Source organism: Rhinoraja longicauda, chromosome 15 (assembly GCF_053455715.1).
Source record: "Rhinoraja longicauda isolate Sanriku21f chromosome 15, sRhiLon1.1, whole genome shotgun sequence".
Taxonomy (NCBI): domain Eukaryota; kingdom Metazoa; phylum Chordata; class Chondrichthyes; order Rajiformes; family Arhynchobatidae; genus Rhinoraja; species Rhinoraja longicauda.
The window spans coordinates 48,563,953-48,586,124 of record NC_135967.1 but is presented as its reverse complement, the minus strand read 5'-3'; the positions used below and the strand labels follow the sequence as shown (position 1 = coordinate 48,586,124).

The following is a 22,172-nucleotide window of genomic DNA, read 5'->3' as shown; positions in this document are numbered from 1 at the left end:
TGCACGGTAAATATTTGTTGATTTTTTTTACCTTGAAAAAAATCTCTGGAGCAGTGCTTTCACTCATTGCTGTAACTGATGTGGATCACAGCAAAATCACTGAGGGAGGATATATTTGAAAGAGGGGAAAAACAGAGATTTATAGATGGCAATAGCAATCTATGAGGGCCAGAAAGATGGACATAAATGGAGCGAACAAAAAGAGAGGGTTGTGCTCAATGGTCTGGTGTAGAAAAAACAATCAGCAAAATAACAAAACATAAAATAAGCAAGCAGTAATAAAAAGGAACTGCAGATGCTAGTTTATACCAAAGATAGACACAAAATGCTGGAGTAGCTCAGTGGGTCAGGCGACATCCTTGGAGAAAATGGATAGGTAATTTTTTAGACGCTTCAGACAAGCAAGCAGCTTTGACACTTTTCATGCATCTTCGGATTAAATGCTGAAGATAGACATTGTCAAAGATAATTTCTTTTGGTGAGAGAGCCTATTTTCCGCAAAACATTTTTAATGTAGTAACTAATGCAGTATAGCTGAACATAACAGTCTATTTTCAGCAATTAAACTCGTTCTTAAATTGCAGTAGTGTAGTATTATTTGCAAATTTAAATTATTCACTGAAGGAACCTCACCCTTGTCAAAGTGGATAATTATATCTACTGCATCGAGTTGTTAGTGACTACTATCAAGTACCGTAATCCTGTAAATAGTGTCCACACAAGCAATGTTATAAGTAAATGTTTTCATATACTTCATGTTAATGTTCTTAAAGAAAAAAATTCAAGAAATGAAACTGCAGTTTGCACATTTACTTTAATTTCAATATTGGTACCCTAATGAATTTTTCTTTTCCATCTGAGGCCAGTTTTCCATTTGTGTGGAGATTGTGTTTGCTAACTGCAGTGGATAAAAAATGCTGCAGCTGAAATGTCTGTGCATCCGTCAAGCAACACAATCTCAATGCATCTTCAGATATACATTGTCAAAGATAATTTGTTGGAAAATCCCTCTGATCCCGTACGTTTTGTTAAAGTTGTCAACAAGCTGCCAAAAATGAGAAAATTCTACTCAGATCGTTTGCTTTGGTTTATTCTGGGATTTGCATGGCCTCTGAGTTGATCGTGTTGTTTATGACAACAATCAAAATTACTTTTGATGTGCGTTGCATTGCACCAAGGCATAGATTCCCAGAACACTTCCCTACCATCAACAGATCCAGACCAACTTCAACATAGAGTGCTGTGCTCGCCACCTTGTTACTATGAGCAATGGAATATGTTTAGTGTTCCAAAGCATTTCTGCATTTCAGGTAAACATCCCTTTTTAGTATGAAAACCAGTAAACCTGATCATCATCATAGGAATTGGTTTGTGTCTTTGATGAAAGGAAAGGTCTTTTTGTGAAGGTGTGTTTTGAAATATTTAGTGGACTCCTCTTTTAGGACTTCTATTTTAGGTCAGACCAGAAAAATAATGGTGACAGTTTACACAGAATTTTGATTTCGATGATTCAGTGGTACTTTATTGTCACGTAGCTAGACAGTGAAATTCTCCGTTTTGCCTACAATCCAGTAAAATCATATACATGAACACAACCACGCACAAGTACGAGTGTAACGACTGTGTAAGAATAGATATCTTTGAAATTTCAAGGTTAGCACCTATTTGCTGCTAGAATGGCCAACCAATTCATGGTCAAAATTCACTCCAACAGTCTGTTCAGATCTGTGTTGATTTATACTAATATTGCCACCCAATAGTAGCTACCTTCCATTTGTACATCTGCATTGCAGAGGCCAGCTTGCTAATATTTCTTGAAGGCCCGGAAAGGGGGGACTTAATCAGGTTTGCTAAGCCAGGTGCCTTTCTTGCTTCGCTCATTAAAATTTGAATTTCGGGTATTGTTGTTGGTGGAACTGGTGTTTTAGGTTAAGCTGAATCTATAAGATGTATTGTGGAGAAAGGGAAATACTGAGGCCATGTGTTTGTGGCCACCATTTTACTGAGTTCATTATGGATGGATTTATGGAATGTGCATATGCATAGACTGGTTAAAATCATGGAAAATTATCACTGTACTAATTTTGCCCTACCAGTGGCAATTGTTTGTCAGCCTCAGAATTTTCTCTCCAACTTCTCTGACACTCTTTTTTGGCATGTGATTTTATCACTTTGACCAAGCTTTTCAGAAGTTATCTTGCTATCTCCTGGTTTGGAGCAATGTTAAAATGTGCCTGGTTACACATTTGTGAAATTGATTGAGGTAGTTCTTCAGATTAAAGGGGCTAAATAAATTCAAGTTGTTTTACTTCCATGTGAGAAAAATTGATTTATTTTGTGATCACGCAGCAGTTGGCCTAAATGTCAAGATATTGAATTATAAATAGAAAGAGAAAATTCTTAAAATATGCACAGCAGGACTGGCAGCAACTGTGGCGAAAAAAGAACATTTAATGTTTCTGACTGATCAGAGTGGCTTGTAGGTAATTCTTATTTCTACTTGTAGGTAATTCTTGTTTCTGTCTCTAAATATGGTACCTCATTAAGCATTTTCAATTGTATTTTGCATTTTATTCACACTTTGTGTGTCTACGGATCTACATGGACATGATGGTATCTTGAGAACAAACTCATTCAAGGCAAACATTTGCTGAAAGCAAACATTTGCTGAAACCAAAGACGTACAGGTATGTAGGTTAATTGGCTGGGTAAATGTAAAAATTGTCCCTAGTGGGTGTAGGATGGTGTTAATGTACGGGGATCGCTGGGCGGCACGGACTTGGTGGGCCGAAAAGGCCTGTTTCCGGCTGTATATATATGATATGATGATATGATATGTTTAAAGTGCTTAGGCCCAAATTCTTTCTGTGGAATCACAGTCAAAAAATCACAATACTTTATCCTGAGCTCTGATTTTCTGTGGTAAATAATGGGAGCTGAAAAGATTTGACGGGATCAGTCAAAGTCAGCATGGATTTATGAAGGGGAAATCATGCTTGACTAATCTTCTGGAATTTTTTGAGGATGTAACAAGTAGAATGGGTAAGGAGAGCCAGTGGATGTGGTGTATCTGGACTTTCAAAAAGCCTTTGACAAGGTCCCCTACAAGAGATTAGTGTGCAAAATTAGAGCACAGGGTATTGGGGGTAGGGTATTGACATGGATAGAGAACTGGTTGACAGACAGGAAGCAAAGAGTAGGAATTAACGGGTCCTTTTCAGAATGACAGGCAGTGACTAGTGGGGTGCAGCAAGACTCGGTGCTGGGACCCCATTTGTTTACAATATATATTAACGATTTAGACGAGGGAATTAAATGTAACAACTCTAAGTTTGCGGATGACACAAAGCTGGGTGGCAGTGGATGATCAGCCATGATCATTTCGAATGGCGGTGCTGGCTCGAAGGGCCGAATGGCCTACTCCTGCACCTATTTTCTGTGTTTCTAAACCATAGTTTATTTGTGACCATTCTTTGGTTGGTATATTTATTATCTCTCCAGGGTTGCCTTGAGATTAAAAATTGATTTCCTGCATAGAAATTACTGAATTTCTAGAGAGATATTGTTGGGAATATTTTTCATCTGCTGTATATATCTTTTTTTTTTTAGTTAAAGCAAAATATTGGAGATGGAGGGCTATTTGATGATAGCCTACAATCATTTGTGAGAGCATAGAGAACTGTAATTATGGACCATCTGAATCAATGGTAGCAGGGAAGAAAACATGTGGTTAAAGTGAAGATACCTCTCAAATGTGCAAAATTGGTAACCTAGGTTAATGTAATCTGTTTATAAGACATGATTACATACTATGGTTCCTCAGAGTTAACATTGTTTGTAATTTCAGCAATGAATTGGTGTATTTCATTAAGCAATCAGCTGTAAAGCATTAAAAGCCTTTGTGTCCATGAAATTCAAATCTTCATCATGTTATTTAATGCAGCGTCCAAGTTAACTTGCTGCATAGGGAGTTTTAATATGCAAAAAAAAAGGGGGAAGGCTGTTTTAATGAAAAAAACATTTCAAGTTGAAATTAGAAACTTGAGGACAAAAATCCCATCATTAAGCAGCTGTCTGATTGGAGAAGTTTCATTTCTGCTTATTTCTGGAGCGGTAGAGTATAATAGAGTAACTTCGGACACAAGGAAAGGAAGCTTCGTCCTTCACAACAGATGTGAAGATGCGGTCATGGTATTTCTGTCATCAATATTGTTTTGCACCTGTAGTAATCATCACAGCAAATAGAAGGCATGAAGCTTTTAAGATGCAGTTATCATTTTGAAGTGCAGTGAGAAACATCATTAAACATCAGGAAAACTACTTCAAACTTTGCTGAATTACTTTTTTAAAATATAAGCAGTTCTGCTAAATACACATAAACATGTACAAAAGTAAACCAACACACTGCAGCATTCAAGCTTTAAAACTCTTCTGTCCGTGTAATTTGGTTAAAACCTGCAGGAATGACATTGTTTAGGAGAAAATCAGCAGGTGTCTTGGGCATCACTTTGAGATTTCAAAGTTGGATATCATCATTCTATCAGCTGCAAAGCATTAAAATCCTGGTGCCCATGAAGTTCAAATCTTCGCCGTGCTTTAATGTGTTCAGCTGTGCCATTCATAGTTAATCCAATTTATAAATACTCCAGCTTGCCTAGCGTTAATCAGAAATCTATAAAGAATGTGGAATCCTGGAACTTATTTCGACACGTTGCATAGAGGCAGGATTTATTTGATATTTTGCTAGACTACAAAGAGGCAAAGGAGAAAAGGGAGGCTAGATGATACTTACCTGGAAGACAAGATGGTTACTGCAGATGAACTAGATGTGGACCATGATGGATGATATTTAGGCAAACGTAACACGTTGACTTGATGATCTGGTGCCTGAATGCTTGAATGCGCTTTAACCATTCATGTAGCCTTACGTAGGACACAGGAGCCATTCTTTCCACAATTAAATTGGTGACAGCTTCATTTTGATACTCGTAGATCCACCCATCATGCAGCAGATGATGGAAGCTTCCATTGGAATATAGATGGAAACTCCACACAGACAACTGATCCACTGGAAACTCCAGTTACTTCCTTATAAATTTGTTTCTTTATTGAACCTGTTGTTTCCAGCAATTTTGAAACCATGATGACATTGGAGTGATTTGTTCTTCAGCAAATTGCTGGTTGGTTGATACACCGCTGCAGTGGTTCTGTGGAGAAAAAACTCGAATCCTCTACCAAACAAGGACAGAGTGCTGGAGTAACTCAGCGGGTCAAGCAGCATCTCTGGCGAACATGGATAGGTCATCTTTCAGGTTGGGACCCTACTATGGACTGGAGAAAGGTCCCGATTTGAAACGTCAATAATTCATGTTCTCCAGAGATGCTGCTTGACCCGCTGAGTTACTTCAGCACTTTGTATCTTTTTTTTCTAAACAAGCATCTGCAGTTCCTTGTATTTTCTTATATTCTTCCATTTTGACAATAGACAATAGGTGCAGGAGTAGGCCATTCAGCCCTTCGAGCCATCACCACCATTCAATGTGATCATGGCTGATCATTCACAATGCCCTCACAGTTGTTGCCTGTCATTTAGATTGCTGTCTATGGTGAGAGAATGCAGTCAGAAGTCATCCAAACCTAAAGCTGTTTGCATTAAACCATCAGCCCCATCTTTATCAAACCTGTTCAAGGGGTAACCATCGAGTAAGGGGTGAGCACTGTGTAAGATAAGTAGTCTGAGGCAGGTACCAAGGGAACTTTAGAGATACAGCGTGAAAACAGATCCTTCGGCCCACCGAGTCCGCGCCAACCAACCCCATACCCAAGCACTATCCTACAGACTAGGGACAATTTAAAAATTACAGAAGACAAATTAACCTACAAACCTGAACGTCTTTGGGATAGACAGCACCCATAGTCAGGATCAAACCCGGGTCTCTGGTGCTGTATGGCAGCAACTCTACGACTGCGCCTCCGTGCCGTCCAAATGAATGTAAATATACCATAAGTATTTAATATTTTTTAATATTTAAAAATATGTGGAATATATTTAGCATTGCAAAATATGTACAAATGCATATTGGAAGCATTATGGCAGATGCATTTAAAAATGAAGAGTATCAAAAAATATTAGTTGAGATTGTAGATGCACGATCTCACCAGAAAGCAAGTGCATCATCGTACATGTCAACATTTATTATTGTATAATAAATATGCTGGGGAAATGCCAATTAGCCAGACAAATAGAATGCTAATGTAATGAAATGATATTCTATGACCTTGAAGATGCTTTACAAATTACTGATAATTGGGTTACCAAGAGGATTGAATGTTTTTGCTGTACCACTTGTTCATTAAATGTTGGCATCTTATTGATGTGGTTGAGAACAAAGCACAGCAGAAGTCCTGCAAATACAGGCAGAGACTGCACCCACTGTGGACAGTGAATGCCTATTTGTGGCTGTTGAGATAAGCAAGAGTGCAAGTGGCTGCTGGTGGGGAGAGCAAATAGAAACATGGGAACTAGAATAGACTCTTCAGCCCTGAGAATGTTCTGTCTTCAAAACATGATGGCTGATCTATATCTTGATGGAACATCAAATCACTGGTTCGAGGATGGAAATAATACACGGGCACAAAATGATTCTCTGAATGGGATGGAATGGATTTGTAACAATGCAATGAAACCTTGTATTATGTCCTCTTGCAAAAGCAGATAAAATCTCAATAGAGAAAAGCGGTGCCTTTGACAGCAGTTATGTTCCTCATTGCTGCACAGAAATGTAAGCCTCTAAAATGAACACTGACATTTTCAGTTACCCAGGCAAGGTGCGCATCATTCACTCTGCATATTAGGTCCTGAACAGAATTACAGGCCATGTCGTCTTCATTGAGATCATGATATCTAGTTGCTTGACTTGCAGTCTTATAGTTTCAAAGATGGTTCATTGTACTGGAAAAAGCATTTAATGTACAAAATCATGTCTGTTGCAAAACATGATTCATACTTTCTAAACAATGGCATGCCTTTGATTTTCTTCAGTGCGTACAAATTTAAGACGTTATACTGTTTACACTCTATTGTACTTTTCCACATACCATGGACACTTTTCTAGGCACAATACTGAGCTAGATTGTGACAAGAGGCCCAGTCCACTTGCCCAGAATGGGCCTCTGCAGATTGTTTAGTCCTACTCTTTTTCAAGAGGATTATCTCCTTGGCTATCCTTGTACATCAGTCACTGAAAGTAAGCCTGCAGGTACAGCGGGCAGTGAAGAAAGCTAATGGCATGTTGGCCTTCATACTTTACTTTACTTTATTACAGACTCAAGGTCCAGATAAAAGACACGACATTACATCGAATAAATTACATACAAAAGCGTAATAAATTACATACAAAAGCACAATAAATTACATACAAAAGCATAACGAATTACATTCAAAATCACAATAAATTACATACAAAAGCACAATCAATTTACTTACAAAATCACAATAAATTACATACAAAAGCACAATACATAATTTAAAACCACGAATAAAAAAAATTAGTGTCCTACAACAAGACAACTATACCAATGTCTCCACAACTGGGATTGGTAGTGTGTAGTGTTATACTTTATGTTTGATAAGGCCAAGATGATTTCATTTTCAGAGTCATTAATCCGGCAAATAAATTTATACATAAGATTTCTTAAGACAGTTTGTAGTATTGACTCCTGCAGCCACAAACATTTCACTTGCACTACACCATCTAGGTCTCTTGTAATATTCTCATAGCATCACAGCGAGAGGATTTGAGTATAGGAGCAAAGAGGTCCTACACTCAACTATACGTGTACAGGGCACTGGTGAGACTGCACCTGGAGTATTGTGTGCAGTTTTGGTCTCCTGGTTTGAGGAAGGACATTCCTGCTATTGAGGGAGTGCAGCATGGGTTCACCAGGTTAATTCCCAGGATGGTGGGATTGACATATGATGAAAGAATGTGTCGACTGGGCTTATATTCGCTGAAATTTAGGAGGATGAGAGGGAATTTTATAGAAACATATAAAATTATTAAGAGATTGGACAGGCTAGATGTAGGAAAAATGTTCCCGATGTTGGAGGAGTCCAGAACCAGGGGTCACAGTTTAAGAGCAAGGGGTCGGCCATTTAGGACTGAGATGAGGAGAACTTTTTCACCCTGAAAGTTGTGAATCTGTGGAATTCTCTGCCACAGAAGGCAGTGGAGGCCAATTCATTGGATGTATTCAAGAGGGAGTTGGATATAGCTCTTGGGGCTAACAGAATCAAGGGATATGGGGAGAAAGCAGGAATGGGGTGCTGATTCTGGATGATCAGCCATGATCATATTGAATGGCGGTGCTGGCTCGAAGGGCCGAATGGCCTACTCCTGCACCTATTTTCTATGTTTAGTCCTATTCTTATCCAAGAGGACTATCTCCTTGCATTCCTATGGTGGCTTGGATGTCAATAGCACATTGAGTGGCTCAATGTAGAAGGCATACCAAAACCTGGAACCTAGATTGTATTTTTACTATGCAGATGCTCCCCGACTTACGATGCTTCGACTTACGACATTTCGACTTTACGATGGTACAAACGCTGGGCAACGGCAGCGAGCCGCAACTTGCTTCTGGCCACATGATCAGGTGTATTAAATGCATTTCGACTTACGATATTTTCGGTTTACGATATGTTTCTCGGAACGTAACCCCATCGTAAGTTGAGGAGCACCTGTTTATATATTTCTAAATGTATTGATGACCCACATGAAATGTGTTCATGACCCGATGTGTGAGATTTATTTATGATCCCGTGTGGCCCATACACCTTATGGCTTCCAGGGTGCACGAACCAATGCCGTAAATATTTGGTAACCATCTAAGTGGTGGCACATGAGAGCACTGACATCATGCTCATACTCATGGCCCCACTTGTAGTAATCTGCAGTGCTGCTGTAAGTAATGAAATAATTCATTTCAGTAATCCCCTTCATTCTTGTAATGTTGAACAAGAAGGAAATACTTCTCATTTATAATGTTTTAGAATTGTTGCCTCTGGTTCTTTAGAACCAGCATTCTTGATGTTCACTGCTGCAGATAAAATGAAATAGATGTTTTCTCTCCTTTGTTTCCACATCATAGGCAATCCAATTAACGCATTAACAGAATATCATAGATGAGGCCCTCTTTCGTGTCTCTTTGGTACCCCACAGCTCCACCCTTGCTCCCTCTAGTCGCAACAGAGACAAAGTCCCCCTAGTCCTCACCTTCCACCCCATCAGCCATCGCAAACAACACATAATCCTCCGAAATTTCCGCCACTTCCAACGGATCCCACCACTAGCCACATTTCCCCATCTCCACACCTTTCCACCTTCCACAGAGACCGTTCCCTCCGCAACTCCCTGGTTAGCTCATCCCTTCCCACCCAAACCACCCCCTCCCCAGGTGCCTTCCCCGCAACCGCAGAACATGCAACACCTGTCGCTATACTTCCTCCCTCGACTCTGTCCAGGGACCCCGACAGTCCTTTCAGGTTAGGCAGAGGTTCACTTGCACCTCCTCCAACCTCATCCAGTGTATCTGTTGTTCAAGATGTGGACTCTTATACATCGACGAGAGCAAATGCAGACTGGGCCATCGTTTCGCAGAACACCTTCGCACAGCCCGCCTGAACAAAACTGATCTCCCGGTTGCTGGACACTTTAATTCTCCTTCCTATTCCTACACAGACCTTTCTGTCCTCGGTCTCCTCCATTGTCAGAGTGAGGCTAAACTCAAATTGGAGGAAGAGCATCTCATATTACGCTTGGGCAACTTTCAGCCCAGTGGTGTGATCTTCATTTCTTTTCAGGTAGCCCCGGTATTCCCTCTCTATTCCTCCCCCACCCAAGTCGCACTAACTTCTCATTTTCACCCTACAAACAGCGAACAATGACCTATTTCCTTTATCAACATTACTTTTTTGCATATCTTTCATTCATTGTCCTTTACAATACAATACAATACAATATATCTTTATTGTCATTGTACAGGGGTACAACGAGATTGGGAATGCGCCTCCCATACGATGCAATAATTTAATTAGTTTAAACAACAACAACCCAACGAAACAAATTGTAACAGTTTTAAGACAGAATAAAGTGCAAGTAGATCTGTGCCGGATCACTGTGCGATGTGACCATCCGGCTCAGCAGGACCGGTTCATAGCAGCTATGGCCCTGGGGATGAAGCTGTTCCTGAGTCTGGAGGTGCGGGCGTAGAAGGCCTTGCATCGTCTGCCCGATGGAAGGAGTTCGAACAGACTGTTGCAGGGGTGTGAAGAGTCTTTGTGGATGCTGGTGGCTTTTCTGAGGCATCGTGTGTTGTAGATGCCCTCCAAGGCTGGTAGCTGTGTTCCGATGGTCCTCTGAGCTCTATGGACTACCCGCTGAAGAGTATCTCTCCACATCACCGTCTATATCTCTCGCTACCCTTATCCCTAACCAGTCTGAAGAAAGGTCTTGACGCGAAACGTCACCCATTCCTTCTCCCTCTAGATGCTCCCTGTCCTGCTAAGTTACTCCAGCTTTTTGTGTCTATTTTCACTGACAGAAAGTTGATCTTTAACATTTATGCTTCATTTAGTTTGTAATTTTAATCAGCTTAACTAGAGTCCTATTAGAACAGTGTTTTGCAGTCAACAATTTAAGACAAAAGGAAAAAAGTAAAAATGTAGTTGATGATGTAAAGAACCTACGAATGGAATAAAAAATATTATACCTGCGTAACTCTTTTTATGACATTTTACAGCCAATGAATTCCTTATTGGAATGTGGAAATTGTAGAAGGAAATGTGGCACCACAGGAGTTTACAAATAATAGTTTGGAGTGTTGTGTAGAGTTCAAGTTATCCTCTCATCGGAAGGATGTCATTAAACTGGAAAGGGTGCAAAAAAGATTTATGAGGATGCCACCAGATCTGGAATGTTTGACATAAAGTGAAGCTGAATAGGTTGGGCTTTTTTACCCACGACTGAAGGGTGACCTTGTAGAAATATATAAACTAACGAGGGGCATAGATAAGGTGAATAGCCACAGTCAGTGAGTTACTCTGACAGGATAAACAATATTCATTCCATCTATTAGCTTCTGAAGATAATTAATTGTCTTCGCCTCCACTGGGTTCATAAGATGCTCCACTTGCTGTGCTCCATTCAAGGTGGTTCATCATGAAGTTTCAAAATAATAAAATAAATATTATCTATTTTAGTACAGAATTCTCAGGATTCAAGATATTCATCATTAACCAAGCTCAACTAAGTTCTAGCATGGATATCAGGTTGGCTGGATGGCAGAAGACAATGAGTAGCAATGAAGGGGGCTTTTACTGGTTGGCTGCCAGTGACTAGCGAAGTTCCGCTGGGCTCGATGCTGGGGCCGCTGCTCTTCATGTTGTATATTAGTGATTGGGATGAGAGGATTGAAGGCTTTATGGCCAAGTTTGGGAATGATACGATAATAGGTGGAGAGGCAGGTGGTGTACAGAAATCAGGGACTCTGCAGAAGGACTTGGACAGGTTGGGAGAGTGGGCAGAGAAGTGGCAGATGGAATATATTGTAGCAAAGTATGGAGTCATGCATTTTGATAGTAGGAATAAAAGTGTAGATTATTTTCTAAATGGGGAGAGAATCCAGAAAACTGAGGTACAAAGGGACTTGGGAGTGCTGGTGCAGGATTCCCAAAAAGTTCATCTGCCAGTCGAATCGGTAGTAAAGAAGGCAAACGCAATGCGAGCATTTATTTCAAGAGGGCCTGTATACAAAAACAGGGATGCAATGCTGAGGCTCTATAGGGCGCTGGTCAGGCCGCATTTGGAATATTGTGAGCAGTTTTGGGCATCATATCTGAGGAAGGATGTGTTGGCTCTGGAGAGGGTCCAGAGGAGGTTTACAAGAATGATCCCAGGAATTAATAGCTTTACATATGATGAGCATTTGACGGCATTGGGCCTGTACTCGCTGGAGTTTAGAAGAATTAGGGGGGACCTCATTGAAACGTACAGGATAGTGAAAAGTTTGGATAGAGTGGATGTGGAGAGGATATGGAGAGGATGTTTCCATTAGAGCCATAGAGTGATACAGTGTGGAAACAGGCCCTTCAGCCCTATTTGCCCACACTGGCTAACATGTCCCATCTACACTAGTCCCACCTGCCTGTGTTTGGCCCATATCCCTCCAAACCTGTCCTATCCATGTATCTCTCTAACTGTTTCTTAAACCTTGGGATAGTCTCTGCCTCAACTACTTTCTCTGGCAGCTCGTTTCATCCTGCGCTTCACGGAATAGAGTCCCAGCCTCACAAGGCAGTGGAGGCCAATTCTCTGAAAGCATTCAAGAGAGAGCTAGATATCTTAAGGATAGCGGAGTCAGGGGGTATGCGGAGAAGGCAGGAACGGGGTACTGATTGAGAATGATCAGCCATGATCACATTGAATGGTGGTGCTGGCTCGGAGGGCCGAATGGCCTACTCCTGCACCTATTGTCTATTGTCAACCACTGCCTGTAGCTCACACCCTCTAGTCCTGCAACATCCTCGTAAATCTTCTCTGTACCCTTTCCAGCTTTACAACATCTTTCTTATAACACGGTGCCCAGAACTGAACATAATAAGTGGGAGCGTCTAGGACTAGAGGTTATAGCCTCAGAATTAAAGGACATTCTTTTAGGAAGGAGAAGAGGAGGAATTTCTTTAGTCAGAGGGTGGTGAATCTGTGGAATTCTTTGTCACAGAAGGCTGTGGAGGCCCAGTGGATATATTTGAGGCAGAGATAGATAGATTCTTGATTAGTACAGGTGTCGGAGGTTATGGGGGGAAGGCAGGAAAATAGCGTTTGGATAGATCAGCCATGATTGAATGGTGGTGTAGACTTGATGAGCTGAATGACCTAATTCTGCTCATATCACTTATGATCTTATGATCTACGTTCTTAAACCATGTTAGAATTTGAAACAAAGCTTTGTGATTATAGAAATTAATTGCATTTTACAACATTTAAAAGACACTTAGATGGGGCGTCCTTGTCAGCCTGGACAAGTTGGGCCGAAGGGCTTCTGACCAAATGTCTCTATGGTACTTGAATACGAAAGGTTTGGAGGGATATGGGCCAGGCGTCGGCAGGTGGGAGTAGTTCTGTCAGCCATCTTGGTCAGCATGGGCAAGTTGGGCTGAAGGGTCTTTTTTCGTGCTATTATGCAGTATTTTGTACATTGCAAAGAATGTGTAACACATCTGTTGGAAGCAAAATGCGTAACCTATTGTCCCTTGGAAATGGAAGGCATTGCATGATCCATTGCCCTTCATATTTTGCTTTCCCACTAAATTGGCATGTCTAATTAACAAGAGAACAGTAGACCTATCTGTGGACTCCATGGTATTATTTTCATGCACAGCAATAAAATCAAGATGTGATTGTTAACGTTTTTCTTTTTGCTTATTGAAAAACATTCATGTAATTTTGTGTTGCTATCTGTAACAGAGCTGCAAGACAAATTTATTGCAGATATTTGTAACAATGTACTAATACATAAAACAAGTTTTTAACCCTTTTATACCAGTAAACTGTATGATGAATAGTGGAAATTATATCTTATCCGCCCATTCAAAATGTCATGACATGAAACGCCTGGTGATGTCCCAGCGACCCCCCTCAAACCATGATGACTGAATCATATGACCAATCGTCAAATTTATTATCAGTGGGACTTTACTGCCTTATTGTTCAATTAAATAGTATTTTTCTGTAAACTAATTGCTATATTAGTCAATACACCAGTAATTTTCAAAAACAGTTCATTGTATGTGGCTTATTAAACTTGTTCAGGACTCCTCCTGGAATACTCTTTTAAATTTGTTTCTTTTTTTCTGGGAGTTTGACCATGTATGATTTACAAATTTACCGTGTATCTTTTTTTAAACAAGCTTACTGCTTGTCCATAGTTATATAAGGGTTGCAAATAGACACAAAAACCTGGAGTAACTCAGCGGGACAGGCAGCATCTCTGGAGAGGAATGGGTGATGTTTTTGGTCGAGACCCTTCTTCAGACTGGCATTGTAATTAGTGTACATTCTTAGGGGAAATAGATGGTCATTCTAATATCCACGGCAACGTCATTGGAAATGGAAATGTTACCTTTCTTGTTAGAGTTTCTATCTAGGAAACTCATTGGCACAGAAGATCACTCTGATATGTGTGCGCTGCTGAGCAGCAGCCCCCTCTACTTGCGATTGGCATGTCACTGGTTGTTTAGCATTTAATTGGCTTTAGTCAGCAAGGGGCAAGCAACAAAAAGTGTTTTTGCAGATTTATGATCTCTTTCCCTTTGATGGGTAAGCAGCTGAAACTGGGAGGCATTAGATGCATCCAGAGATTCATGAATTCTGAGAATGCCAGCTGAAAGTTGATGTCTTATGGAACAGACGCACAATTTTATGAATTACACAACTTGTCTGCTGAATCTCTGTTTAACTCAATCAATAACAAATCCCCTGATAGGGGGGAAAAAAGAGATTTCGTTTAGTTTATGGATATAACATGGAAACAGGCCTTCGTTTTACTCAGTTCTTCCCAGCAAAACACCAAATAGCATTGAAAGAAATCTAATGTAAGTTGCTTTTTCAAAAAAAAGTATTTGCATTATTGTACGTTTATGACAACAGAGAGAGGTGACATGAGTCAGGGAAGTTTGAGTCAGGGAGCACAAAATTGGTCCCTGTGATGGTGATCAATGGTCGGCGTGGACTCGGTCAGCTGAAGGGCCGGTTTCCATGCTACACCTCAAAAACTCGTCTCTAAAACTAAACCAGCTATTCCTACAGTAATTCATCCATCTGTGAAATTAGCTGAGTTATTCTCTCTCTATTAGCACAGCCTTCTTTGCTGGTTAGCAAACACAGCACAGACAAAGAGGCGGAGTTACCCTCTCATTGCCTCATTAAGTCATTTGACCTGGGCTAACCCTATCTTAGATAGTTCTTTACCCCTATCCATCCCTTTTACCATCTCCTCTCCAATGGAAAATTACCAATGCTTTCTCTTTCCAGTCCTAACATAAAACATGGAACAGTACAGCACAGGAACAGGCCCTTCAGCCCACATGTTTGTGTCGAACAAGATGCCAACATGATCCTAATGAAGTATCTCTGACATGAAATATCAGCTCTAGTTTTCTTTCCACAGGTGCTGACAATCTATTGAGTTTTGGATCGAGACCCTTCTTCAGACTGAAGAAGGGTCTCAACCCGAAACGTCACCCATTCCTTTTCTCCAAAGATGCTGTCTGTCCCGCTGAGTTACTCCATCCAGCCTGTTGTGTATAACACTGGATTTGTGCTTGATGCAAATACAGAATCATTTATTTTGATTTGGAATAAATAAAACTTGTGTTTTGTTAATGAACCGTTAAATAAACTTGCTTTACAGATAATGAAGTAGGTGATGTGTTTTAATCCGAGTGTTATTATCTGACAAGCATTGTTTGAATGGCAGGGAGCAGATTTAAATGTTTACAGAAGGGAATTTGAAAAAAAATCAGGACAATGCAGACAAATCTGCAGTGGGAGAGACTAATTAAAGAACTTTCAAAGTGCTAGCATAATCTTGTTGGGCTGAAAGGCTATCCTCTGTGTTCTATGGCGTTGTGCTGTTTCAGCTTGCGAGTTAGCTATGTATGATGCTGCAGCAGCTTTGAATGCCAAAATCTTTTTGCTGTCAAATAATGTAATGAATGATGGGCAGCTGAAAGCACAATGCAGTGCTGTTTGAATAACAATCTTACTCCATGAGCACATGACATGCAGTTGTCCAAAACGCAATAGCTTGTTCTAACCAAGTACACTCGCCACTTCAACTAATTTTACCCGCATTCCATATTTGGCCGCCTTGTTGTCATACCATTTATGAATTCTGCTCATTCCAATTTGCTCACGACTCGTAAAGTCACATTGTGCTTAATGTCTTTCAAGAATATATTAGGCCATGATATAAATGGACGGTTTTAAACCAGTGTGAAAGCTGCACAGCCATTGGTCCTGCTTCGGTTTGGTTTTAAGATTTAATGCAGTGAATTAACTTGGATTTGGTCGTTGCTCTTGGTCTCAATGCTAGTGGCTCCCTTTGGAGCAGCTGGCTGAGGAAGAACGATTCATCTCAACCACACTATACATATCTGAGTCTGAAACTATGAGAGATGGTAGAATTGTAGGCAAACACTCATCAAATGATGAGTTACTGTTAAATTATTTCAAGAGATATTCCATAGGTATGATGATCAAAGCCACATGCTACCACGTAGTGGATACTCGTCATCCAATGTACATTGTAGTTTCATTGAAGAAATATATTTTAGAGAGCATCGCAGTTTTTGAAAGAACCATGATTGTACTTTCAGCTATCTGAAATGGTAGTTTGAGAGCTACATCATGCATTTCTGTACTGTTGTACCAACCGCTCAAGTGCCCCAAAGCATCTGTGTTAGCTTGAAGTGCAGTGACTGTGAAAGTACAAGCAGAGCAGCCATTAACATACAAGATCCAATCAGTAGCCACGCAATTATGTATAATTAATCTATGATATAATTTTAGGAGATGGGCATTGGATAGAACATCAGGATACTTTTATTCAAATAGTACCACAGTCTGTAAATTGGTCTGCATCACTTTCTCAGCGTTAAAGAGAAAAGATAATGATATTTGTAATGAGTCCACAATAATGCAGTTTTCAAGTTTGCTATGTTTTAGCATTGCTCGAGTGTGTCTCTCGACAGTATATACCACTAAATGGGGCTTGAGCAGAATGGAGCTTGGTTCTCCCCGGTCACACCAGCCTGAAATGGAGCCTGAACCCTGCTGGTTCTGAGCCAAGTTATCGCTACATTTGACCGTAACACTAATACATTTGCCAAGAAACCACATTGACACAATCATCAGGATTATATATAATTTTCTTTCAGAGAAAAAAAACAAGGCTTTGCCGCTATGTAATAGACTAACTTTATATAAAAAGAAATATCTTTGATTAATTATATATTAAGAGATGAATGTAGGGGCTATTTTTGTAACTGTGTCAGTATTGGAATAATTTTGTTTTATCATGGCATTGGATGGATATAATGAGAAACCATATTTTTAGTTTTAAAAGGTGCTTTTTTTATGCACTAGAGATTCAAATCAGCTGGCTGTTAATTATCTCATGTCCTGGCTGGAATTTGTCTTGATAATAAATACCATAGTCATAGTTTGTGGGATCTAGCTGTCCACAAGAAACTGCCCGTTCTCAGCAGTGACCACTTCTGAAGCATTTCACTGCCTAGGTCTCCCCGGTTGACAAAGAACACTTGATGCAAGAAAGTATATGTATTTAAACTCTTTACTTTTGTTGGAATTAGAATGTTGAATTGGAAACTCATCAGTATCTGAGCAGTGAACTTTGGTAATGCCAGGTTAGCTGGATGTTGGTTTATTGATATTCAAGCACATTTGTAATTCAATTTTTTTTTAAACATTGCACAGTTAAATGTCAGTGAACCGGTACATTTAAAGGGAGTGTGAGAAGCAGGACTAAGTCAGGAAGCATGGGAAAGGGAGCCCAGGCAAGTCGATAATGAGCATGGGGTTTGGAGCCCCTGTAAAGGTATAGAGCCCGAAAGTGCAAGAACTGGAGCCCTGGTGAGTGGTTCGTGATTACAAATAGAAATTTGGTGACACAGTGGCTGGTAGAACTGCTGCCTCATAGTGCCAGAGACCTGGGTCTGTGTAGAGTTTGCACGTTCTCCCTGTGACTGCGTGGGTTAGCTCCGGTGCTCTGGTTTCTTCTCACATCCCAAATACGTGCAGGTTTACAGGTGAATTGGCTTCTAAATTTCCCCCAGCATCAAGGGAGTGGATGAGAAAGTGGGATAATTAGTTTGGATAGATGATAGTCAGCATGGACTCAATGGGCCAAATGGTTTCAATGCTATATTTCTAAAACTAAACTAAATTTCTTGGCTTGAAAGAAAAGCTCTCTGGAAATTTTCCATCTATTGCTTCGACCTTAACAAGAGTTCTTACTGTGCTGGTGAAGTCTTTGACAAACTATTTGCACAAAGGACCATATGATTCAAAGCACTTAGAAAATCTTTGGAACTAGTTTCCATCAGTGTGCAGCTGAGGCATTGCTGCAGCTGTGAGAAGATATTGGAATGTCAAAAGGTATAATCAGATTGTTCATGTGTGATTTAAATAGACTTTGCCTCTTGCCTCACACCCAGTCATGTTCAGTTTTTGTTTAGCAATTGAAAATTCCAGAAATTTGTTGAACAGAAAAGTAACACATACAAAACACTAAGAATGAATTCAGTTCAAACTAGAGGCAATTAGTTTACATAAATCTTCTCACAGTGTGAAAACAAACCTCAAGGGCCTGGGTAAAACTGAATTAGTATGCTGTTGAGCAGGCACTCAAAGGAAAATGCAGCATCGAGGCCAGGTCGCAGTGGGGAGGCTGGAGTGAGTGATGGGTCGGGAGTGATTCTGATATTGCTGGCTCACACGTGGCTATGGAAGTGTGGGGGCTGCTGCCGTTGTGGATATGAATGAAGCCTGGTAGTGGGTGCCTGCAGTGGTTCAGTACTGTCATTGAATGTCCAATTTGGCCAGGTTGCTACGGCTGAGGCCCCAAGTGGTCAGAATGGGGGAACACACATCTAGCCCCCTCAGGATCACAGGATCCCCCCAGGGTTGCGTCCTTAGCCCCCTACTGTCCTCCCTGTACACACATGACTGTGTGGCCAGGTTCAGCTCAAACTCCATCATCAAGTTTGCTGATGATACTGTGGTGGTGGGCCAGATCTCCGACAACGATGAGAAGGCCTACCAGGAGGAGGTGGCTGATCTAGTACTCTGGTGTCAGGACAATAGCCTCCTCTTGAATGTCAAAAAAACTAAGGAGCTGATTGTGGACTTTAGCATGGCTCAACATCCAAGGACGTACATGCCACTGGAAATAAATGGGTCTACTGTGGATAGGGTGAGCAGCTTTAAATACCTGGGAGTCCACATCAAAGAGGATCTGACATGGGCAACGCACATTGCCGCACTGGTGGGTAAGGCAAAGCAGCGCCTTTACCACCTCAGACAGCTGAGGAAATTCAGAGTGTCTCTGAGGATCCTTCAATGCTTCTACTCTGGGGCTGTAGAAAGCATCCTGTCCGGCAACATCACAGTCTGGTTTGGGAACAGCTCTGCCCAGGACAGAAAGGCCCTGCAGAGAGTAGGGCGTTCTGCTGAAATTTTTTAATTTTTATCTCTTCCTCCTAACCCCATTCTCCTGCTTTCTCCTCATAACCCTTGACTCCTGTACTAATCAACAATCTATCTATCTCTGCCTTAAAAATATCCATTGAATCTGTAATGTTCAGAAGAGAATCTGGGGAAAATGGGACCAACGAACAAAGCTGGAGGTCAGGAGATCGAGCAGCATCTGTGGTTGGAAAGGAATGGTTGACGTTCCAGTGTCAGAGTGCCCAGCTACTGTGAATATGGACAGCTCTGGGGGAACTTGATGGGAATGGGGAGAGAATAAAGTTGCTTTAGTGTCAGTAGAGTTAGTGGGTGCTTGATAATTGGTATAAACTCAGTGGGCTGAAGGGCCTGTTTCCATTCTATATCTTTGATAACTCAACCTAGAGATGAGATAAAGGCTAGAGATGAAAAGGAGACACACCACGCTTCTTTCCTGACTTGCACCCTTATGACTCCTTTTCATCTCAAGCCTTTGCCACCATGTGCACATGTATCCACCTATCACTTGACAGGCTTTGATCCACTCACCTCTTTTCCAGCTTTCTCCCCCCCCCCCCCCCCACCACCACAAACAGTGTGAAGATAGGGCCCGACCCAAAACATCACCTATCCATGTTTTCCAGAGATGCTGCCTGACCCACTGAGTTATTCCAGCATTTTGTGTTCTTTTTAGATATCCTTGAACTGAGTTTAGTTTCTAAGAGAGATAGCTACCAATCAAAGGAGAGTAGTTTTCTAAACTTTAATTTTGCTTTTCACAGTCCTTTTGAGCTTGGGTAGATTCTCTACTCAGCAGTTTTCTCTGTCACTAATTACATAAAGTTCTTTGGCACCAATCTACTATCTTGCCTTTATTCTCACAATACATTTTTGCAGATACTGTGCATTTTCTTGCAATAATAATTTTTAAAAACTTGCTTAATGTACATCATTTATGGTCTGATTTACACTTATGTAGCAACCTTTCTTTGGAGCGATATTGAGGAATAATGTGAAAATGCTGAGCTGTTGAAAAACGGACTGGTTTGATTGCTTTACTACTTTCTGTGATGTACCAGGTAACTTTCTTTCATTCTCATCGTGTTCATTTCTCCATTTCACTTTTTCACAGATCTTTAGTTGAAGAGGAAGATCCTCATCTAAAAGTGTCCTTGGCAAGTGGCGACATGGGTGTGACAACCCATTTGCAGACTTCAAAGACGGGCAATACTCGCTTCTTCACAAGCAATACCCATAGTTCTGCAGTGCTACAGGTATGCCATCTAGTCAGAATTTTCATCAATGACAATCTAATGGCTATTTCTTTGCATTTACTCACCCTTCTGGAGCACTTTCATCGCTGCTTATGTCCCTGAACTAAGATAAGGCGGGCACTGCTTGGTGTTGGTTTATCATTATCACATGGACAGAAATTCATTTGTGTTTTATCCAATTAAATCAGATACTACTATACATGAATGCAATCAAGCCACACACAAGTGTATAACAGATTGAGCAAAGAGAAAATACCAGATTGCAGAATATAGCTTTTCAGAATTTAGTGTTACAGTTCTGGAGAAAATTCCAATGTCCGCAATGAGGTAAGTTGGAAGATTGGGTCTACACCTTAGCTGGTTCAGAAGTATGATAACTGCAGGGAAAATGCTGATCCTGAGTCTGGCGGGTAGGTGCTTCCAAGCTTTTGTGTCTTCTCCCCACAGGTGTGGGGAGAAGGAAGATGACTGGGCTGTTGGAGGTCCTTTATTATATTGGCAGGTCCTTGATTATGCATAACCTGATTATAAATGATAAATCATATACGAATATGCCAAAACTGCCCAAACCTGAATATTCAGGATGTCCTATTTTAAATTATCTAATTGATTGTCATTGTGACTAAAATTGTACTTCAAATGTGTTTGAAAAAATATTTTTATTTTTTAAATCTCTGGAATGATTACACAGTTGATGGTTGTTTCTATTGATTAGGGCTGCATGGAAACAGGCCCTTTGGCCCACCTTGGTTAAGAGCTAGATTGCATGCAGTCTAACTCTTTCCAAGTAACTGGGCCATGTCTTTGTGTTTCCGAGTCAAGCACGATGAAGATGCATACTGAAACCAATTCCTTTATTTTTTGTTACGTTTTTGTGTGAACTTTTCAATAAATGAGAACTACAACTGGGATGACTAGGCTCTTGTGGGAATATCTTTAAATTAGAAGGAAAGAAACAAATATCTTGGCACTTAGAGTCTTGTTGCTTTTGTTAAAAATCATAAATGATACTGTATGAGAGTGTCATCATAATGATTGTAGCCACAGATACCTGTGGCCAATGATCATTATTCAAAAGTAAATTCTCAGACTTGACTAATGTGGGGACAAACTGTAAAACTTATCGGTTGTTACAAGTTGGAAGCTGGAACACACTGGATTTGTGAAACCATATCCCCATTGTACCCATACAAAACAGGACTAAAAAAGGAAATTAATTTCTATTACTGTGGTTTCTTTCTGACCGGAAAGAATCGTTTTAGGTGTCATTGATTAAACACAAGATAAGAGGTGAGTTTCACCATGCTCAAAGGCCTAGTCATATTGCAGCAATAACATTGCTCAAATCTGCATTGACAGAATGGCTAATTTCGACAGTACCTATCTACCAGGAAGGGTTGCGTAGAGCCCTTATCAATTGGGATGCAAGTCTTCCTGTCCCATCAGCCATAATTCCATAATTAGAACTTCAATGGCCCATCAGGCAACAGACAAGCTGCAAGACAAGACTGAAATATTTCTTCTATATCTTAAAGGACCTCATTTGGTCCTTTATAATGTTGTAACAAGAGTTGAAGGAGTGTAATGC

General features: G+C 40.5%; 1 protein-coding gene across 6 annotated transcripts in view; it reads left to right on the top strand.

Annotated features, from left to right (window-relative positions):
- Positions 1 to 22,172, top strand: part of klhl13 (kelch-like family member 13) — a 169,612-nt gene that overhangs the window by 115,013 nt on the left and 32,427 nt on the right. For all 6 annotated transcript variants that reach the window (XM_078412628.1, XM_078412631.1, XM_078412634.1 and 3 more), the window contains one exon: positions 20,443 to 20,584. In XM_078412628.1, the coding sequence (XP_078268754.1) occupies positions 20,443 to 20,584 (142 nt within the window). The remainder of the gene's footprint in view (positions 1 to 20,442; positions 20,585 to 22,172) is intronic.